The 23,080-nt window shown below is 44.7% G+C and overlaps 1 protein-coding gene across 1 annotated transcript in view; it reads left to right on the forward strand.

Moving 5' to 3' along the window:
* SEC11A (SEC11 homolog A, signal peptidase complex subunit) overlaps nucleotides 1–23,080 on the forward strand; it is a 156,355-nt gene that overhangs the window by 62,584 nt on the left and 70,691 nt on the right. The window contains exon 3 of the mRNA XM_086958407.1: nucleotides 22,378–22,527. Coding sequence (XP_086814533.1) covers nucleotides 22,378–22,527 — 150 coding nt within the window. The remainder of the gene's footprint in view (nucleotides 1–22,377; nucleotides 22,528–23,080) is intronic.

A 23,080-nucleotide genomic window follows, 5' to 3' on the forward strand; every position in this document is an offset into this window, starting at 1 on the left:
GCTTCATTGAAGTCTGGCAGGGAGAACCTGGCCCAATTACGCCTGGGGTAGTTAAGGGGAGTGGAGTCTGTCACCTTATGTTTTGGGAGGGAAATTTCAAATGGTACCAGGAAATGGTTGGTCCAGGGGAGAGGCACGGGGGGAGCCGCTGTGACTTCCTCCCAGTTCGCAAACACTGGGTCAAGCAGGTGGTCATGCTGATGTGTTGGGAGCTGGCCCTTTAGCTCTAGTTGTAGGGCCTGAAGTTCTTGGCGAAACTCCATTGCTCCTTTGTCCATCAGATCCTCTAGATGCATATTTAGATCTCCTAGTAATAGAAACTTATCTCTCCTCAACGCCATCTCAGTGACCCACTCTTATCAAGTTGCTTTTAAACCTTGCCACGGGGCCTGGGGGACGGTAGATTAAATAACCCTTCACCGTGGTGCCCCCATTGACTTTTATGGTAAAAACACCCGCCTCGCAGTCTGCCATGTGAACTTGTTCCAGTTGACAGGCCAGCTGCTGTTTAAATGCAATGGCTATACCTCCTCCTCTGCCATCAGGTCTGTCCAACCTCATCATCCGGTATTCTTCTGGTAATGCCTGAATGATGTCGGGGTCAGATTGACCATCCAGCCACGTTTCTGTGAGGAATACCAGGTCCAGTTGTCTATCCATTAGTAAGTCATGGATGTCGAATTTATGACGTCGTAGCGATCTCACGTTAAGTAAGCCACAGGACAGGGTAGAGCAGCCCCGGGTGTCAGCTATTGACCTTGTACATCGAAATTGACAATGTCTGCAGCCTGTTTCCTCCCCTATGTGTATAGTGTGGAGGCCGGGATTACATGTGATGGTGGACAGGCTTACAAGCTCGTTCCGACTCCATCTTATGCGGTTAGCAGGGCCAGGGGTGGTGGCCCTTGGCCGTGTCCGGTCGCGGACGGGCGCAGACGGGCTTGGCTTTGGCGCGGCGTTGGCGCGCTTCCGGCGCGCCCGCTGCGCCCGTCCGCTGCGCTCCCTAGAGCCGGGTGACATTTTATGCAGGCAGGGGCGGGCGGGCGGAGCACTAGAGTGCTCGCCCAGCTCGTCCCCCTCACTCAAGATGGCGGGGCCGGTGAGGCGGGAACGCGGGGTTCGCGCCCTGCTCAGTGCAAAGTACAAGTTTTAAAAACACACAGTGGGACTAAGTAAAATACACGCAATCTGTATTTAAACAATTAGCAGCAATTTTCAAAGTGGTAAAAACAGGCCCGGCTTCCGCCTCAGGACAGCACTCCTACCGCGCTAGCGATCAGCGCGATTAAAGGAATCTATGGGTTTTTATGCAGGCAGGGGCAGGCGGGGCGGAGCACTAGAGTGCTCGTCCCCCTCACTCAAGATGGCGGGGTCGGTGAGGCGGGAACGCGGGGTTCGCGCCCTGCTTAGTGCAAACTACAAAGTAAATTAACGATAACTAACTTCCATTTTTTACTATAAACACCATACAATAATTGGTCAGGCATTGTCTAATGCTGTGTATTAATAAAGGGCTCACTGACATACTTACAAGTAGCATTAGAATCGAACTCTGGACTCCATGGAGTAGCGTGCTACCAGTCTGCAAAGTGCTTCAAGGCCACTTCAGGATAGTAAGCACTTTATAAATTCACGATACAATATAATAACTACATTACAAATATTCTTTAAGGGACTTGAAGTTGTATCTAGAGGACAAGAAAGATTGAAACTTTCTCAGTGCCCTTCAGAAGTGTCTCCGAAAAGAAAAGCCTTTTTGCCAATGTCCATGCCAAAAGTGCTTTAAAAGCTAGCACTGAATATTTGACTGAATATGAGAACATAGATGCCTCAGCTGATAGTGCATCTGCTGTACAACTCTCCTGTCTCAGACGAGTGCCTCTATCGTAGAACTAGAGGCGTGTAAATTTCTGGCAACAGATTGGAACCCGCACAGCATCTCACGAGGCCTTCAGCAGCGCTTTGTGTGACCTTCAGTTAACAGGCTTGGTTCTTAGGGAAAGCACAGCAGGTGTTTGCCAGGTTATTCACGTCTTCTACTTCTTGTCATCTTGCTTAATACAGTTCTGTTCTTCTGCTACCTGTGGGGTCCCTTTTCGTGCTGTTCATACATTGTATCCAGTATGCGCATCATCTTGAGAATTACAGTGAACTACTGATGTGTGTTTGTGTGGAACAGCTCAGTGCTTATAGCAGGTGTAGTAGAGTATTGTAACTCCCTTCTGGCCGGTCTCCCCAAAACCCATCTCACCCCCTTCAAATGATTCTGCATTTAGCTGCGCTGTTCGTCTGTGGGGCCGAGAGAAAAGACCGCATTGCCCCCATGCTGACCACTCTCCAATGGCTGCCAACTGAAGCAGGGGCTGTCTACAAGTCGGCATGAGCTAGAAAGCTATGGCAAAAACATAAATACCCATTTAGAAGGATCCTGTTGCGAGGTACATTAATTCATGCTAAGTGCTATTATGGTCTCCCATGTCCAGCTTTCCACACATTGCCTGCCACCCATACTACCTACCTCCTCCATGTCCTTCTGCCCACACAGAAATTGGTCCATAGAAATTGTCTTTCACACGTACTCGTAAATAATATTTTTGTCAAAAATTGTATTATGTGTGATATGACCATGAAGGTCCTGATTCTATATTAAAAACACAGCTTTGGACTATACCATTGCCTGCTAAAGGGCAATATTTCTCTCCATGTGTTGCCATACCTGGAGTGTCACGCAGTTTGGTGCTCAATTTCCCTCCATATTAAAGCACCGTTGATGTTCCAGCACCCAGGCTAATATGCTGCATTGCTAAATACATGTAAGGTCCCAAAGGCGAGACTGATGCCTTGCAAATGCTTGTTTTATTAATTTTCGGCATGGGATGGTCATGGGCAATGATGTTATTTCCTGAGCTTGCACTAAACCTCCCATCGAATTTACCTCTCAAGACAACAACTCTATTAAGATTCCAAATGTGATGATCTTGTGTTCTAACAGCATTGTGGAAAACTTTGATGACTAATAGTCTTCATGAACTAGGAAGAAGAACTACTAACTAAACCGGGGCGGTTAATCATGGCCCAATCTCCCACCTTTACTATCACTTTCTTCACAACCTTTTTTTTTTTTTTTTTTTTTTTGGTGTAAGAACTTTATTGCACTTTTTTATCACACACAAGACAAATCGATAATCACCCATGGCGCGATCGCCTACAACCACAGCGGGCCGGCACCCTGCAACCATGGTCACGAGCAACTGTTCCAGAACTACACAGCCCATCAGCCGACATCCAGCGGACCGGCGGCGCATTATTAGATAGAAATCCGTCGCGCGTCAGTGCTATGATCGTTGCCGTATACATCAATAATCTTACATTTTCTCAGTTTTTTTTTTGTTCATTGAACTGAAACGTAACTTAACAGTCCCCAACTTGTAGTTTAACCTCTGCAATCCTCCCTCTGCATCACAGCATCCTCCCTCCCAAGAGCCAGCACAGTACACATGTTTGTCTTATGTCGTCATCTACATGCTTTCATTCATACAACATCCGCTTCTGTATCTGCCGTGCCATGCACAAGTAAGTAGTCACGTAAGAATCCCCAGTAATCTTTGGGCCTAGAGCCGATTGGCAGTTCCTCCTCATACGTGTTAAGCGTGTCAGGGCAGTACACCATGTCTTCTATCCAGCGTTTCACCTCTGGTGTTCTTTTACTATTCCAGTGGATTAACACCCTTCTTTTGGCTAACAGGAGTGCAACCGCACAGAATTTACGCTTCAACGCTCTCAGGTGCGGAGTGATACCCAATAGGCAGATCTTTGCATCACAGGACATGTTAACCCCCAACATCTCGTTCAGAACCTGTACCACTTGCTCCCAATAGCCCGCCACCTTTCTACAGTGCCACGCTAGGTGCATGAAGTCGGCCCCTGCCTGGTTACACCTGCAGCAGTTGGAATCCTCCCGTAGGCCGTGTTTGTGCAGTCTCTGTGGGGTGTGATAGACCTAATGCAAATACTTGTAATGTATTATTTTCAAGTTCCCGTTAGGGGTCAGCATACCCGTAAGCATGCATGCGGTGTCCCATTCTACCTCCGTCAGAGGCTCCGCCAGCCCATCGCTCCACCTGTCCCTGGCCTTGAGTGTGGAGCGTCCCACCGCCCCTTGCATACTTGCATAAAGTTTGGATACCATGTGAGACGCCTTGGGGGTGGTCAGGAGTAGTTGTAAGGGTGCAAGAGTGGGTGGCTCTTCTGGATATGACGGGTAGTGTTCACATATTGCTCTACTCAGCCTGTAGAAGTTGAAAGTAAACAGTTGAGACGGGTTTGTGATGTAGTGTAGTTTATCGAGTGTCTGAAATTCCCCGTCCTTGTATAGGTCCCCCAATGTGTCTATTCCGGCACGCCGGAACAGATCCATTCCCACCTTTTCCTGTGTCACCGATAGGGCTGGGTGGTGCGCCAGTGGGAGTGTGGGTGCGTATAGCGGAAGACAGTTGGCCTCTTTACCCATTAGTCTCCATGCCTCAATGGTCGCGTCGACCGTGTTAATGTCCCGTTCATGTAGTCTGGTGCGTTTATGTGTGAGCATGTGAGCCAGAGAGATTGGGTCAGTGTCGCCCGCCTCTACCGCCACATGTGTCAGAAAGGGCACTTCATGATACCAGAAGTGTGCGTACTGTGCCTGCGCGCATAAGTAATAGAGGTAAAAGTCTGGCACCTTGAACCCTCCCCTAGCGTAAGGCAATGTCATAGTGCGCAGGTCCACCCTCGCTTGTTTACCCGCCCATAGTAAATTGAGCACAAGTGTCCTGATGTTTCGGAAGACAGCAGCAGGAGGTTTTATAGGGATGTTGTTGAATAGATAAAGAAATTTCGGTAATAGCACCATTTTCACTATCGCTGCCCTGTCTGCCAATGAGAGAGGAAGTCTGTTCCATTTTTTAATTTTATCTTCCAGGGTTGCAATCGTCCGCCCATAGTTGGTCCTGACGACTATTTCAGGGTCTCTGTGAAACCATATACCCAGATATTTTGTGGGTTCCTCCTGCCATTCCAATGGATAGTCTAGTCTAGTTGGTTTCGTGCTATCTGTTAGTGCCAGCACCAGGGATTTATCCCAGTTTATTTGTAAGCTGGCTTGGTGGCCAAACTTGATATATTCCCTCAGGAGAGGATTTAGGTGTTGTTCCGGGTTTTTGACATACAGCACCATGTCGTCCGCGTACAGCGATATGTGTATGGGGCGGGAGGGCATTTGAATCGCTGAGTGATGGTAGTGCTGTCGGATTTTGCAGGCCAGAGGCTCCAGCACCAGAGCAAAAAGCATTGGAGAAAGCGGGCATCCCTGTCTAGTGCCTCTGCTGATAGATATGGGTTCCGATATGTATCTGTTTACTCTGATGCGTGCCGTCAAGTTTGTGTAGAGCATCGCTATCCATCCCTGAAATATCCATGGGAATCCCATGCGCACTAGTACCGCGCGGATAAACGGCCAGCCTATGGTGTCGAACGCTTTGGCAGCGTCTAACAATACTGCCACTGCCTTCGTTTCCGGCGCTAGATAGTGTGCTAACGCGAACAGTGTTCGGGTGTTGTGTGTGGTGGCCCTGTCTGCGATGAATCCCGACTGATCAGGTCGGATTAACATTGGCATGAGAGGTTTTAACCTGTCTGCCAGCAGACTAGCTATGATTTTGGTGTCTACATTTAACAAGGACAGTGGACGGTAGGAGTCACATTTATCTGCGTCCTTTCCGGGCTTCAGCAATGTGATGAGCAGGGCTTCCCTTAGTGACGCCGGCAGAGTTTGGGCCTCATGTGCCGCCCCATACATCTGCACTAAGTGAGATGCAAGTGTGTCGGCGTACGCCTTGTAGAATTCCGCCACAAAGCCGTCCGGCCCCGGAGCTTTGTTGTTAGGTAGGCGTCTAATGGTGTCGGTGACTTCCTCTATAGTGATGGGGCGTTCTAGGTACTTTCTATGACCATCCGCTAACCATGCCATCTCGATGTCCTCCATATATTTCAGTAATTCCGCCTGCGATGGCGGGGGGTGTGCCTCATATAACGTGCCATATGTGTTCATAAATTCTCTCAGTATGCCTTTAGTGTCAGTGATCACCTCCCCGGCGCTGGTGGTTATGGTTGTGACATTTTGCGGTGTTCTGCCTGCGCATATCTTAGCCGCCAGTTCCCTGCCTGATCTACCCCCTTCTCCATACCTCCTCGCAGTATCTCGTTTAGTCACATAATTTAGTTCATCTGCCGCAAATGTAGCATGTTCCGTTAATAGCAATTGGATATCCCCCAAGAGTTTAGTGTCTCCCGTTTGGGTGTATGCCTGTTCTAGGGTTTGAATGGCTTGCTCGCGCGTGCGTATTTGATGCCTGATATCTTTGAGGATGCCAGACGCTGTACTGAGGCAGACTCCCCGGATGGTAGCCTTGAAGGCTTCCCATAGCAAGCCAGGGTCCTCTGTTGTTGGGCCGTTAAGGGCGAAGTATTCCTTTATCGCCTTATGTATGGTGTCAACGTACACTGGGTCTCTCAATGCAGTCGCCTGAAAACGCCAGGTGAAGGGGGGTGGGTCGTAGTGAGGGATGTCTACTTCTAATAGTACCGGACTGTGGTCTGATAGTGTGCGTGGTAAGTGCTGAACATCCGACACCCACGTGAGTATATTTTGTGTGCCCAGCCAGTAATCTATCCTGGACCAACTATTGTTCGCCGCGTTTGTGTGTCGCCGCTGTCACCCCGGGGTTACGAACCCTCCAGAGGTCCACCAAATTCAGGTCCTCCATAGCTTCCCTCATCATTGTCCTAGCATTCCCATGCTGTTCTAAGGTGTGTGCAGCTCTATCTAGTGAGTCCTGCATTGTGACATTGAAATCTCCTCCCCACAGCACCTGGGGTGTCGTCATATTTGCGATGTTGTGCCATACTTTGCTAAAAAACCCTGGGTCATCCACGTTAGGACCATAAGTGTTTACCAGTAGGATCTGTTGCCGCCTAAGCCTGCCAGCCAGCAGCACACACCGCCCAGCAGTGTCTCTTTGTATGTCAGTAACTTCAAGGCCCGTACCCTTCCTGATCAATATGCTCACGCCTCTGGAGTACGTCGAGTAGCTAGAGTGAACCACTGTTTCAGCCCAACGCGCCCCCAGTGTCGAGGTGCCATCCCGCTCTAAGTGAGTTTCCTGTAAAAAAACAATGTTAATGTGCAGTCTATCAAAATAGGCAAATAGCCGCCTGATCTTCTTTGGGTTGCCTAGACCCCTCACATTCCAAGTGATCAACTTTAGCGTGTTCCTACGTGACATGTATACGTGTTAGGTGATATCTGTACCACAGCAGGTACCCTGTCTGCTTGTTGAATCGTGTGCATATGATGCCATACCTTATACCAATAACATTCGGTTAAAATGATCAGTTTTCACATTACTGCGCGTCCCCAAGGAGTTCGCCATGCTTCTCAGACACAGAGGTTTCAAACAGTTAATTTCTGGTTGTCTCATTTTCCCCCCACCCACTTTAGCTCCCAAACTGTGCCAAAGCCATCCCTGATTTAACTTCAACCTTAACAGTAACTTCTTCATCCAACATAGTTCGGGGTACACCCTCCTGGGGGTGTCACCAGGTTCACACATCTCCATCCACATAGTGGATGTGGACGGTCGCATACGCGCTTTACTAGTTAATACCTTGCGTGCGATTCCTTCCAACCCCTTATCCCCCATCCAGCACAACCGGAGTCTCTGAAATGTCAATTCTCCATTATGCTGGCCATCCCTTTGTCTCTAGTTCCTGCTCAAAACTTGGGGTGACGCTAAGCAATGCACGCAGTGTCTCTCGCTCAGCCAGTAGTCAAGCAATAAGGCCGGTCAGGGTCGCGGCCACCCACCCACTGCCACTCGGACCAGTGGCCGGCCCACCCAGCCTGCAACCGCACTGCGTATACTCACATCTGGATCAGCACCTCCGTGGCATCACATACTTGCAGACAGTACTCGCAGCAAGTTTGTAAGTGCTTTTCCGGTCCAGTCGCTGCCACCCATGCTGCCAGCATGGTCCGTGGGATTGTCTGCAAGTAACAGCGCATAAAGATAGCCGTGTCGTGTTGTCGTAGTACAAACATGTCGTCGGCTTGATATCAGTTCAATATTCTCATTCCACATCACTCGTCGGGTCATTTCGGTCTTGCTGTTTTCTCTGCTTTCCTTGTTGCTTGACGAATTCTTGAGCTGCCTGCACCGTTGGTAGTATGATTGGTTTCCCGCCAGTGAGGACTTTGAGCTTCGCTGGATATAGCATGGCGTACTCCATGCCCAGGTCTCTTAGCTTTTGTTTGACGGGAGCGAATTCTTTTCGAGCCTGTTGCACCGCCATGGTGTGGTCCGGGTAGAACTCTAGAGTGTTCCCCTGATGCGTAATTTTCCCCAGCTCTCTCGCCCTTCTCAGGACCGTGTCTCTGTCCCTGTAATTAAGCATACGCGCGATGATCATTCGCGGGGTGGCTCCGGGTTTTGGGACAGGGGCCAGAGATCGGTGTGCACGCTCCACCAGGAATACTGGAGACAGATTTTCAGCTCCAAAGAGTTCTTTCAGCATGGTTTCTATGTAGGTCTCCATTTTTCCCTTGTTCGTGGATTCCGGCAGGCCCGAAATCCGAACGTTGTTCCGCCTGGACCTAGCTTCCTGGTCCTCCACCCTGGCTCGCAGGACCTCCACTGTTTTCTCCAGAGCTCCGCATGTCTTGGCTGTGGCGGTTTGTTCATCCTCAAGCCTCGAAATTCGCTGTTCTGTTTCCGTGAGGCGCCCTTCGTGCTGTTCAATTTTCGCCGCCATGTTGTCGACCCTTTGCACCACGTTATCGAGCTTACCGTTCATCTCTTGTAAACTTTGCTGTATCGCCCTTAGCACCGATTCCATGCCCGTGCCCTCTGGTGTCTCCCGGCCCCCTTCCATCTCCGTTTCCGCCGTATTATTTCTGCCTTGGTTCCGCTTCTCAAATTGGAGCTTGGTTTGGTTCCGGTCAGGCTTCCCCATTTCAATGCACCGTTCCAACGGGCGTTGTACCGCTGTGTTAGGGCTGCCGCCCGGTGATGTGCTCGTCGTGGAACCGGCACGAGTCGCTGCTGCCGCCGCTCCACCTCTCACAGTGCGTGTGGTCATCCGTGGGCCCTCCTGATTGCATTCAGGCCCCAAGCGAGGCCTCAGTCGCTGGGTGCGGCAGGTGTCGCTTTACGCCGGTCTTAGGTGGGGCACTGTGAGGGTAGAGATCCACACTCTCACTCCCCGTTGCTTGGAAGGGTCGCCCTTGTGCAGTCGATGTGGTCGGCGCTATGGCAAGACAGTGTGTGTGCTCATGAGGTGCCTCTGTACGCTATAATCCCCGCCTGCATACCTTCAGCTGTGGCGGGCTCGTTTTCCGCTTCGTTCCCTCGTGTGGGGGTCCCGCTGGTCGAGCGCCCCGCATGCGTCGATGTTGTGGACGCATGGACTGTGTCAGGAACCATACGCCTCCGCAGTACCCTTGCGAGAGTGTCGCTGCCGGTCTATGGAGGGGTCCGACCGGCGGGAGCGTCCGTTGTAGCCGCCAGACTCGTGCGTTCCACGGGCGCCGCCATCTTGCCCTCAGTGGAACGCACGCCGATATGAAGCGGCGCCGAGCCCTGGGGTCCTGCGGGGGCCCTGCCGAGTACTCGATGGAGGCAAACAGTCACTCACCGGCCCGCGCCGGGTGGCAGCCGAGGTCCTGATGCGCTAGGCGTCGCTGAGAGCTCCTGGTCGCCGAGCCTCCGGGGCGGCCATTTTGTGCGGTACCTTCGCGGGCTCCGGATTTGTGGCTGGATCTTCTGACCTCCGCACAACAGACCGTGGCTTCGTGTAGGTAGAGGTCGGCCTTATATTCCGACGTCCATATCTGCGAACTCCGCTGATTTTGGTGGGGTTTTAAGGGGTCAAAAGCCGTTAGGTGCGCGACCGTCCGGCGGAGCTGACTCGCTAGCCAGCCATACCGCAGTGCGCCCTCTAGCGCCCCCCACTTTCTTCACAACCTTCCTAGTATCAATATAACATTTCCTTTCAACTCTTCCCTCCGCTGCACATCACTACACTCACATTCCTTGCCCTTGGATAGTTCATACTTGTTGACCCAAGAAGGATCAAGGCAGGTGTTAGGTACTGTACCTCAAAATAACAGAAAAGGGGTTTTCTCCCCAGTGGTGCCATGAGGAGTCATTCTGTACTCTACAACTTTTTAAGAACTTCTCCTTTCCATTCTAAAGACAACAACGTACTAAAGCGATAGTCTCTTTAAGCACTCTATTGAATCTCTTGACCATTCCATTTGATTCGGGATGATAGAGAGAACATGTTTTATGAACTATGCCTCTCGAGGATAAAAAATCCTGAATCTCTTTTGAAACAAGTTGGACACCATTGTTGTTTAGAATAGATTCCAGCACATCTTCCCATGAAAATACTTCATTCTAGCACTTAATGACATGAGCAATCATTGACAAGATGTAAACTTCTGGCCTTTGGGATTACATAGCAACAATGACCAAAAGAAAAACTTGCAGGCCACTGCTGTGTACCGGTCCCAAAATGTCCAACACAATGTCCTCCCAAGGACGTGAAGGATGCCTTCTTATGATCATAGGTTGCACCTGTGGACATTTTGATTTATCACTCCAGGTACACAGAAGACAATCCCTCACCACATGCTCCACAAGCTTGTCCATTCCAGGCCACCAGTAGGACATGCGCAATCTTTCCTTTGTTTTTGTAAGACCTGCATCGGTTGCATGAGCTAAGTCTTCCAATTCCTTTCTGAGACTAGTAGGGGAGAATCAATCTCGTCCCACGAAACAGCCCATTCTCCACAGATAATTCATCACGCAGATACCAAAGGGTCTGGTAAGATCAGATCCATCCTTCACACCAGGCCAAACCTTTTGTATAAAAGACATTAACCTCTTTGAGTGTAGAGCCTATTGCCAGCTTCTTGCACCACCTTTCTTCGGAGATGATGCTAGTGTCTAATGCACACACCCATTTGTTACTCACACCCATGTCATCAGCCATGCGGGTTTCCTTAGGAATAAGACGTGACCATGCATCAGCAACCCCTTTGTTAATGCCAGGAATATACTCAAGTGAAACAAGCATTGGAAATGCAATAGGTCTCGCATTAGGAAAGTTTGAGCTATTTATATTGTAAATGACACTTTTTTATTTATGTGTTGGTTTTGAAAGTAGCAAAATTAATAGCTTTGTCAGTTACAATGTCAATAGTTTTAACTTTTGCAAATGTGACACCTATAGCGTTTGCAATGTCATCCTTTCCGGATTTTTTGCTTTGGCCTCTGGGACATGTAGTTTGGGTTGACCCTTTACAAACACCGGGCTACAAATCCTAAAATGTAAAGCAAAAAATAGAACTATATGAAGTAGTTATGCATGGACCTTTGAAACTGAAGATTTCCATCCCGTACTCAACCTATAACGTTGCTGGACTGCTAAGGGATGCCTTTACACTTCCGGGTCGCATAACAACGAATACACCGGCTGAATTTATTCTGGCAGTGGGAAGGTAATGCAATATGCTAGGTAACCTATGATTGTAGCAAGTGGTACTCATGAGCCAATCCCAGCGCACCACATAGAATGTCAAAGTGTTAATTGGTTGCGGAGTCCACAAAACGACGGAACACTGGCTCCGCGTCTATCAGAGTCTTTCTTTAGTCTAGTATGGCGTTTAGGTCAGTGGGGTGATAGCCAATTGTACTGACCTCGGGTGGTTAGATTATTGTAAATTTGGTTCAGGTCAGGACATCACGTAGAGGCTTAATTGACGGATAGGCAAGCAAACAAGTGAATTAACAGGCAAGCTTCTGTGTTCTGCGACACGGCGGGCAGGGGAGGGGGCGGAGCGGGGAGAGGTGCGACACGGCAGGCAGGGGAGGAGAGTAGGAGGAGTAGGGGGAGGAGAGTAGGAGGAGGAGGAGGGGGGAGGAGAGTAGGGGAGGCACGGCCTAGCGGCCGTGCAACCAAGAAGTGAGGGGGCGGAGCTGGGGGAGGCTGTGAGAGAGAGAGTGGGCAAGGCAGGCGGCTGGGGGCATGTGCACGCGCTTTTAAGCTCGATGCGCATGCGCATTGAGCTTAAATTTCACTAGCACTGCAAGGAATCGCCACGATTCCTTGCAAGTTGGTTAAAGAGTGTTTAAGCCCCCATAGTCTCGCAAGCTCGATGCGCATCGACAGGCGAGACCTAAAACTATACTCGTGCAAGCCAAAGACCCATTTCGTGATCCTACTGGAAATTAGATCAACATCTTTCTTATTAAAGATCTTAACTAAAGGTTTGTGATCCGTCTGGACCTCAAAATCAACACCCCACAGAAATTTCTTTAATTTCTTGATGGCCCAGAAGACCGCAAGAGACTCCCTCTTCACAAAAGAATATCGGGATTCATTATCTCTTAGGCTGCAGGATAAAAACGTGACTGTTTGTATGCCAGAGGGACCGTGTTGTTGCAGGACTGCACCCAAATCTCTTTCACTGGCATCAGTAGTAAGTAGAGTCTTAATTCTAGGGTGAAAGCTATGAAGAGCAAGAGCAGCACTCAAATTTTCTTTTCTGTAGGTGAATTCCCTTTCACACAGCTCCAACCAAACAACCGCAAGTTGAGACTCCAAGGGGGACACCTCATATTGGTGGTTAAATCGGTAAAATTCCTAACCAACTTAGCATAAAACTCCACCATGCCCAAGAATTTCATCAATTCATTTTTGTTGGTGAGAGAGCTCATGTTTTGGATAGTGGAAACAAGAACACTCTTAGGCTTAATGCCATTGCCAGTTATGTTGTGTCCAAGATAGTTCATTGAATTAGATCTAAATTTACACTTTTCCATTTTAATGGGAAGATTGAAATCACACAACTAACCAAGCACTAAATTCAATCGTGCATCATGTTCATCTAAGTCATCACCAAATATGAGAATGTCATTCTGATATATGCAAACCCCCAGAAGGTCTTTGAGGACTTTCTCCATAGCGCGTTAGAAAACAGACACGGCTGAAACTAAACCAAAATGCATTCTGATTAATCTAAACGTGCCAAAAGGCGTTATGAACTGTGTATAATCTCTGCATGATTCTTCCAACTCAATCTGATGATAAGCAGAGGTGAGATCGATGATACTGAAAACTCTCGCTCCACCTAGCAAAACCAACAACTCAGTAATGAAAATGAAGGGGATATCTACCCATTATCACACTCTTATTTAGTTGTCGAAGGTCAAAACGAAGACGCAAGTCCAAATTGGGCTTCCTGGCAGCAACCACAGGACCACCGACTCCTTGCCCTCCACCTCTTCAATAACGCCACCGCTCTTGAGCTTGCTGACCTCCTTCTGCGTAGCATCACTTATAGAAAGAGGTCAATTTCTCACTTTACAGTATACAGGAACAGCATTGTTGTTTAATTTAAATTTGTGTTGATAATCCTTCAAACACCCAAACTCATGCTTGACGACTCCAGGAAATTCCTTCCTAAGAAAATTGCAAAGAACCACTCTGCAGATTCCTCCTCCGAACACACACTGTCCTTAGTTAGAATGGGAGGATCAGAATTGGGATCAAGAAACACACCTAAGTCACCCTAATGAAGCCAACTGATGATGCTATCTCCCTTTTATGATGCATACATTTTCCCTGAGACCAGTCTATTTTTATATTTAATCAGGCCAACGAAATAAACATGTAACTTGATAAGTGAAGTAATCCAGTAGTCCAATTATCTTGTTGAGATCAGTTTATTCTCAACAGACAGCTTGTACATCCACAGTGTCCTGAAGCCAATGTCTCTCTGACCAACCCCCGCTGTTAGAACATTCAGTAACATAGAAACCATAACAATTCCATAAGTGTTCTAACAGGGAATACTACACACCTTCCCCCTTTTAAAAAAAATAAAAATAAAAAAACGCAATAATAGAGAACCTAACAAAAAATCTAATGTACAAAATCACGCAATTTAACAGATTGATGCGAGCACTTTTCCTCAATAAAGAGCTATTAAGCCCTACTGCATTACTTACATAGTCATTGTCAGAAATAGTACAAGAAACAGGAATTTGGATATCACTTATATTCATAGGATTAGACACATTAGTGTCAATACTTTGTAGTTCACATCCAAAAGTGTCCAACATTGCAGAGTAACTTTCATTATCTTCATAGGGCCTTGGAGAACAAACTTGAGGAGTCACTTTAGATTCCACAGATTTACATAAGGAATTTCGTCTAAAGTTCCATATTTTACCATCTTCTACTCTTACTGCCTTGCTGAATACTTCCACAACTTTGCAAGGGTCTGACCATTTAGCCCATTTGTTACCACAAAACCTACCAAACTTGACTCTTACAAAATCTCCCACCTTGATTATTGAACTATGATTGGTTTTCCGTGCAGAAATGCCTCTCATTTTTCCCTGATACCTTGAAACTCTCTCCTGAACCTTAGAAGAATCAGAGAAACTAGAGGATATTTAACTTTCATCCACCAAGGTAAAAGCTTTGAACCTGGTTTCCTACCTCGTAACATTTCAAAAGGGGAAAGACCAGTGACCTAATTGGAAGAAATACATGCAGCAAGACAACAAAGTTGCACGTAACGCTTTTTTCCAATCCATGTTACTTTTAAGTGCCAATTGAATAGACTGTTTAATGACTCTATTGAAGCGTTCTATTTGACCATTGGCCTGAGCATTGTCCGAAACAATTTCAGCAGGAATACCCTCTCTACAAAAAATCTCATCCAAAAATTCGATAACCTGTGTAGAAGTAATTTTTTCAACAACTTTCAACTCCGGCCATTTAGAATAGTAATCAATCAATACCAAACCAAACACTTCCTTATTAGTAGACAAATTGAGTGGACCAATAATGTCAATACCAGGTTTTTTTCCAAGGACTCGAAACACTAACATCCAAAGGTTTAACAGATTTATCACTCTTCGCACAAGGAGAACAAGAACTGACCCATTTGTCAACCATCCTATCAACACCTGGCCACCAGTAAAATTCTCTAATGCGTCTTTTGGTGCTGGACATCCCCATATGCCCTTCATGAGCCATGGAAATTTTTTTTCTCTTAATTTGAAAGGAGGCACTATTTCATCACCTCTAGTCACAAAACCATAGTCCAACATTGTTCTTCTTTTATTTTATAAAATGATATCTCACCAGATAACTTTCTTACCTCAGGCCAACCATTCTGCATGAACTCTACAACATCCGACAAACTGCTGTCTTCACTCATAGCTGCTCTCCATTCAGCTTCAGAAATGACATCTGACCCACTTTTGAAATTCTCACCATTTATATCGTCAATAGAGAATACCACATCAGAATCACTACAAATGTTGCTAACAGCACAATTGTCCGGCAAAGGTAACCTTGACATGCAATCAGCATGTACGTTTAAACGACCTGGAACATACTCAATTGCACATTGAAATTCCTGCAATTTAGCAGCTAAACGTGCTAAACGAGCAGTCAGGGTCCGACCACCGCCAGCTGCCAACATGTTAATTAACGGCTTGTGGTCGGTTCTTAAACAAAATTTTGTGCCCCACAAAAATTGTCTAAAATGTTGCGCAGCCCAAGAGCAAGCTAACAATTCTTTTTCGATGGTAGAATAATTGTATTCAGCACCCCTAAGAGTTCTAGATGCATGCGAAATTACATACTCCTCACCCATATTCTTTTGCATCAATACAGAACCTAATCCAACATTGCTTGCATCAACAGCTACTATGCAATCTTTTCCAATTTCAAATGGTCTTAAGAAAGGAGCATTAACAATTTCCTTCTTAAGAAGTTCAAAAGCAAATTGTTGTTCTCTGTTCCAGACACATTTTTCATTTTTCTTTAACAACAATCTCAATGAATGAACGTTTGAGGCATAATCTTTTATAAATTTGCTGTAGAATTCAGTAAGACCTAAAAATGATACAAGTTGTTCTTTTGTAGATGGAGCGGGAGCATTAGATATACTCTGTATATGATTAAATTTAGGTTTTGATGCCTTGTGAGGAAATTTCATGACCCAAATATTCCACACTACTTTGTCTAAATTTACACTTTGCAAATTTTAGAGTTAAACCTTTTTTCTGTACACATTGCATCACTTTTTCCAAATTCTTATCATGGTCCTCCAAATCCTTTCCAAAAATTAGAATATCATCCTGGAAGGCAATAGCACTAGTACAACCTTCCAGGACTTCCTTCATAAGTCTTTGGAAAACTGATGCCGCACTAGCAAGCCCGAATGGCATGCAACGAAACTGAAACATACCCTCTGGAGTGATGAAAGTTGTTAAAAATTTAGACTCCTCATGTAAAACTACTTGATGGTAAGCACTAGCTAAATCAATGGTGGAGAAAACACAAGCACCCGATAGCGCAGAAATTAGTTCGTGAATGTGTGGTAACGGATGTCTATCAATCCAGATTTCCTTATTCAAGCTGCAAAGGTCCACACATAGACGAAGCTCGCCATTGCTTTTGAGGGATAAAACTACTGGCGAAACCCAGGGAGAAGATTCAGTAGGTTCAATTATGTTTTTAGCTACTAAATCTGACAGAATCACTTTCAACTTATCACGATAAGCTAATGGTACATTTCTGACTCTTATGTCTAATAGGAGTAGCACCCTCTTTTAAAATTATTCTGTGCTGAAAATTAGTAAACTCACCAAGATTGTCACTAAAAATAGAAGGAAACTTATTTCTTATTTTTACTGTGAACTCATTATCCTCACAAGGTACAACATACACCGGAGGTGATGCATTAGGATCAAGTTTGATACCAAATTCTTGTTGGTGGGGCCAACCAAGAATAGACGCACCTTTGGTTGAAATATATACTTTCCCTTTAGTTTTCCTATTTTTGAATTCAATATCAGTCCACATAAAACCATCAAGATTGATTTTATAACCAGAGTAGCCACCAGGCTGAACATCTGGTGGTAAAAGTTTTGTAGTACACCAGAATTTGTTGAATACATCCCTGCCAATGATGCTGTACAAAGCACATGAGTCAATCAACATGGAAATTTCCTTCTCATCTATCAAAATGTTATCTCTGGGAAAACCTTTACATTTCGTATCCTCAATACATAGTAAACTATTAATTTTAGAGGCTTGTTTGAGATTTTCTTCCTCCTCCAACCCCACTAAATTTACTTTCTGTGAAGATCTGCACATTTTGCTGAAATGACCAGATCTTTTGCATTTAATGCATATTTTGTTCCAAGCAGGACAACCCCTATAACTCCCTACGTGATCAGTCCCACCACACCTGTAACACACTACTTGGCTTTTCTTTCCAAGAAAACGGTTTTCTTTTCGAAAATTCTCCTTTTTAGTAGAAACAAACGGAGATTTATTAAAATTATGAAAATCTTTTACTATAGCTACTTCAGGAACTATTTCTTTGCTTTTTGTGTCTTTCCCTCTAATTTCGCTAACAAAAATTTCGGATTGTTCTATTCCTTTTGCGATGTTTAATACTGCACTAAGTGAAGATTCTGTCCCCATCCATAAACATTCTTGAATCTTTTTACTTTTAATTTTCATCATAATTTGGTCTCTTAATACCTGTTCAAAATTGATTGTTTCAAATGCACATGAACCAGCTAAAGTGTGTAGTGCAGCTACATAGTTTTCAATGGATTCATCTTCCTTCTGAGCACGCGAATAAAACTTAAACCTCTCCATTACTGTATTAATTTTCCTACTAAACCTAGTACTCATTTGTTTAATAACTACCTCAAACACATTAAAATCACCTCCACCTTCTATTGCTGGTAAAATTTCTAATTCTTTTAGACCTGCTCCCCCTAAACAATTTTTCAACAGTGCCAATTTTCTTTTGGGAGAACAACCATCTTCTTCAATAACATCCACATGAGTCAAAAACATGGGATACCAAAGATTCCATTCCATTTTGGGCTCTCCTGCTGTAGGTAGAAAATGTGGTGGAGTATTAATGTTGTTAGACATTTTTAACTATAAATATAATGTAAATATAATAACCAGTAATGTATTTCAAAACAAATATGAGTACTAATAATAAAATAACGAACTAAAATAATAAATGTAGTCACCGATGTCTGTAGTAGGAAGTTGTTGTTAAATCAATATTGGTAGTTCAGTTCAGTTCACACACGAGATTCCCGATGCATGAACAATGCTCGCTTCAAGAAGAAACAAAGTTGTTTCACTCCGGTGAAAATCAGTGCATCATTTCCAAAGTGCCGATGAAATTGACAAAATAAGATGGCCGCCGTGCGTCTGACGTCACGTTAAACGTAGCGTCACGACGCGATGCTAGAATTGTTGATCAGCGTCGTATGCAGCAAAGGAAGGAACACGCTCTCAGCACGCTCCTGAATCAGGTAACGATTTTAAAAGATGAGCTGCAGTTTCTTTTATAGACGCCAAGCTTCCAAGTGCAAATACTTTGAGAATACGAAAAACAATCCTCCCCAAACTGCAGTATCGGCAAATGATATATTCCTTAAGGCAGCAATGTTCACCTCTGCGCTCAAATTCACACACAGCGCATAGAGGTGCCAATAGGCTTCAATCTTTAGGATTCACAAAACTCTCAAAAACAGAAGAGAAAAAAAAATATTTAGCTGTAGAAAAACTCCAGCAGGTGCAGTCCAAACACATACAAATCGATCAGCCGCAGGTGCAATCAATACACAATTAAATACCTTTGAAAACGAGTGAACGCTGTCTGGAAAAACTGAATAAAAATACATTTCTTTGAGATAGGTTCTTCTTAGTAGTTCCCGATCGTCGCCAAATTGTGAAGTAATCCAGTAGTCAAATTATCTTGTAGAGATCAGTTTATTCTCAACAGACAGCTTGTACATCCACAGTGTCCTGAAGCCAATGTCTCTCTGACCAACCCCCGCTGTTAGAACACTCAGTAACATAGAAACCATAACAATTCCATAAATGTGTTCTAACAGGGAATACTACAATAAGCCTAACCCCGTATGCCATAGGTGTGATGTCAGGCTTTGTAAGAAAGACCAGATTCGACCCAATGCAGGACAGTTTTTGTCATTAGCGAGATGACCAGCTCTACTACATCTGTAGCATTTACAACATATCACTTTCCCTTTAAACAACTTTGTTGGTAGGAGGCTTATCTCTTTCTTTTTCAAGCCACTTTTGAATCTTTTCTTTAACAACTTGTACTTTGACATCTTTTTCACACTCCTTTTTTTATCACCGCAACACATTTCATAGTGTGCAGTTTTTTAGCTACAGACAGAACCTCATCCATGGTTGGGTCATCTCTCAACCAAAGTTCTTCCCTTAGTTTTTCCATATTGCACCCAAACCTAAATTGATCACGGATGCGTTCCTCTGTAAGTTTTCAAACTTGCATGATGAAGCAAGTTTTCTCAAATCAGTAACATAGCCTTTTACAGTTTCTTCATCTCTGAGTTCTTTTTGCAAAATGGTACCTTTTGAAGATAGTACTAACCTTGGGCAAATAGTGTTTATCCAGTTTCTTAATGCATATCCCATAAGCGTTTAATTCTTCTTCCTCTGCAGGCGACAGATCTGGAAAATGATCAAACACATCTTGACCCTCAGAGCCTAAGCAATTACGATGATTTACTTTCAGCACTGAGAGAAGCACCACAAACCTTGGCATATCTCTGAAATACCTCTTCCACTTTTGCCATTTTATAAGTAAAACGCCAGGATAGGGCAAGAAAAAGGGTGCTGATTGAGTTGACACGCATTGGAAGTAATGCCACTGTACATATGATGATGATGATGATGATGTGCGTATCAATGAGAACACGCGATTCCTAGCATACCACGATTCAAATGTGCGTATCATTGAGTTGACGCGCTTTGGAAGTAGTACCAAACTTACATGTAATGCAAATGTGCGTATCATTGACACGCAAACCAACAAGCTGAATTAAAAGCTAGAAGAGGCGTGTGGCAAGCTGCAACAGGAATGAGCGTGTAATTCCAAATGTGCGTATCATTGATACTTAAATCGACAAACTGAAATGTGCAAACTTTCTTTGACGTAGGAAACCAGGAGCTTGGAACACAGCCCCCATCTTTAGTTAGTAATTTCAAATGTGCGTATCATTGACACGCAAATTGACCCGCTGAAACGTGCTTTGACGAATGAGTATGGAGCTTGTAACACAACCTCTGTCTTAGGTAAATGAAGTCACTCCTCCTCCTCCCCCCGTGACAGCAGCCAATAGGATAACACAGAGCCACAGGCAAAGCAGAAGTGTTGCAGGGAGACGGCAGAGAGGGCACCGAAAAAGCTCCAGTTAAAAAATTCTTGATAGTTTAGTATTATATTAGAAATGGAAGCCAAATTTTATTCCGGCTACGCTAACGCGTAGCGGACCGCTGGCTAGAATTTAAAAAAGCGCAAGCCTGAACGGGTCTGGAGGCCGTTTGAATGCTCGTGTCAATTGCGCTTCCACTCGCACAAAAGTGTGACCGCTGAGTAAATAATGTTAAAATACATAGAAGGCACACTTTTTTTCCGGGGTCAGTATTTTAAAGTACTTTGACAAGAAGTACGTTGGGCTCTCTCACTAGTAAATATGTCTTTGATATAGCAGAAGCTTACTTACGGGAATTCAAAGTAATTGATGAACGGAGAAAGCTTGAAATAAGTACACTTGAGGCGGGCTTGTAGTGATGTTAAATGAAGATCAGGTCACGTAGGTTCTTGTAGAAAGATGTATTTATTAATCAAGTTGACATGAGGTGGAACTTCACATATAAGATAAGATAGTAAGAATAATCCAGGAGCTGTCACCAGTCAGCTCAATCCTCAGCTCCTAACTGACACTAGCATCAGAACATAACATTCCAATCTGTGATAACATTCCAAATGATGACATATGTGAAACAACTAGAAAGCCAAAACTGCAGGGCTGTAATCAATCAAGTGTGTCACCGCCAATCATAAAGCACATTTTGAATAAATGCGGATAAAGTCACAAAAAGGTTATCTCTCATCGGGTTTCCTTTGAAATATAAATTGCCTTGTCCATGTGTTGAGATCTTAGTTAATTAGCCGACTATGCCAGTGTTGTATTCTTGAAGTATGACGCTGGAATCAGGAGAGATGTCAAATACAGGTTTATTCTTAAAAGAAGATCCCATCCAACAAGAACGGCGGCTGCAGCCTCAACTGACACACAGCCTCAAGCCCACCAGGCTATTCCATAGTAACTACTATGACATGTTAACCTTCCAAAGTGACATATAAGAACATGAAAGGAGGCAATGCTAACATAGTGTTTATACCTAAAGTGGAGATAGTCCAATATGTCCCACATTATACCTAGAGTGGAGATCGTACAGTACATACCACACCTTCACATATGTTTCATATTATGCATGTTATTGACCTTTTATTTTCTAATATATTTTTCTTCTATTGTGTAATAATGTTCTATTCTAGAACCTATCTCAGGCTGCCAGGAGAATGGTCAGACCCTTCTGAGCTTTCTCCTGAGTAACTGGCCTGATAGTCATGGGTCCTTTTCTGTGTGTACTTCTGAGGAATGAAACCTAACATTTGAAAACTACAACGTTGCTACCGCTTCGTTTGTTAGCTAACCCGATTATACAGCATTCCTTTTGCATCAGTAAAGTTTATGTATCAATTTCTGTATTTCTTTTAAGTACAGCCTTTTTGATATTGGGGGCAGGCCATAGGTGAAAACGGATATCAAATACATAAAAGAAAAAAACATCGGGAGCGAGTGACATTTCGGTAACCTTTCTATCCCTGTATTAAATTAACTCCAGTCAGTCGAGAAAGATTGTTAATGTCTCTGGGAAGTCGGTCCGTATGCTGGGTGCAATCTAGACACTATTTGGATGCCCCTGCAGTCCCAGTCAAATGAGGATTTGAGGGCATCGCATCCCTGAACCCCCAAACCTATTTTCAAACATTCTAAGGGATCCAGCCGGTCTCCTGACGGAAAACAATCCTTGTTGTCTGCCTTCACGAGAGAAATCCAGAGTTTGTTTTCTAGTAGTCATACGATACCTTCACTTTTAAAAGGTTTTTGATTTTTATAGAATTAAATTTGTTACTGAAACAGACTGTATGATTCGATCACCCTATCAAAATTCTTAGCAGAGCTTAGAGCAACGATCCAACACTTGAATGTTTTTTTTTTAGTTAGACTGTGTCTAAGAGCATTTGGATTCAACTTGCGTTGTCTGATAATGTATGTTTTCATTAACGTCTTGGAATTCCTTATTGTATTTCAGTGGAAGCATGGAGCCTGCATTTCACAGAGGTGACCTGCTTTTCTTGACAAATCGAGTGGAAGATCCTATCCGCGTTGGGGAAATTGTGGTCTTTAGGATAGAAGGAAGGGAGATTCCTATTGTGCATCGTGTACTAAAAATTCATGAAAAGTAAGTATAGGCTTTGTGGTGGCACTGATTTGGAAATGTTTGCAGAGCTCTATAGTAATGAAATACTAAATATATATGTTTGTGCATTATAAACCATTTATACAATGTATTCAACTTGCTCATAAATACTCCTTAGATATAAAAAGCACCAGGTTCCATACGTTGAAGGAAACCTGCTTTACCTTGTGTGTAAGTCAGCCTATGACATATAAGGGTGTAATTATGCACTGTGTATTTATGCTTTCTTTTTGAATACAGCTTTGTCCAGTTCATGGGAATTTGAATACAAAACCTGTCCTGTACGCAGAGTTGTACTTAATATATATCCTGCTTGGGCGACTGGGTTTCCTGTGCTTCGCAGCATTGTGGTTTACGTCCGGGGTTAAGGGCAAAGAGGGAAGCGGCGTCATACGTAATGCGGGAGGAGTGGGTTTTGCGAGGACCAGGGGGTCTGGCGCTGGGCGCGGACGGGCGCAGACGGGTTTACCTTTGGCGCACCTTCGGCGCAATCGCTGCGCGGGAACGCCGCACGCAAAAGCATCTGTCATAAGTG

The sequence above is a fragment of the Lissotriton vulgaris genome, chromosome 2_1 (assembly GCF_964263255.1).
Source record: "Lissotriton vulgaris chromosome 2_1, aLisVul1.2, whole genome shotgun sequence".
NCBI lineage: Eukaryota > Metazoa > Chordata > Amphibia > Caudata > Salamandridae > Lissotriton > Lissotriton vulgaris.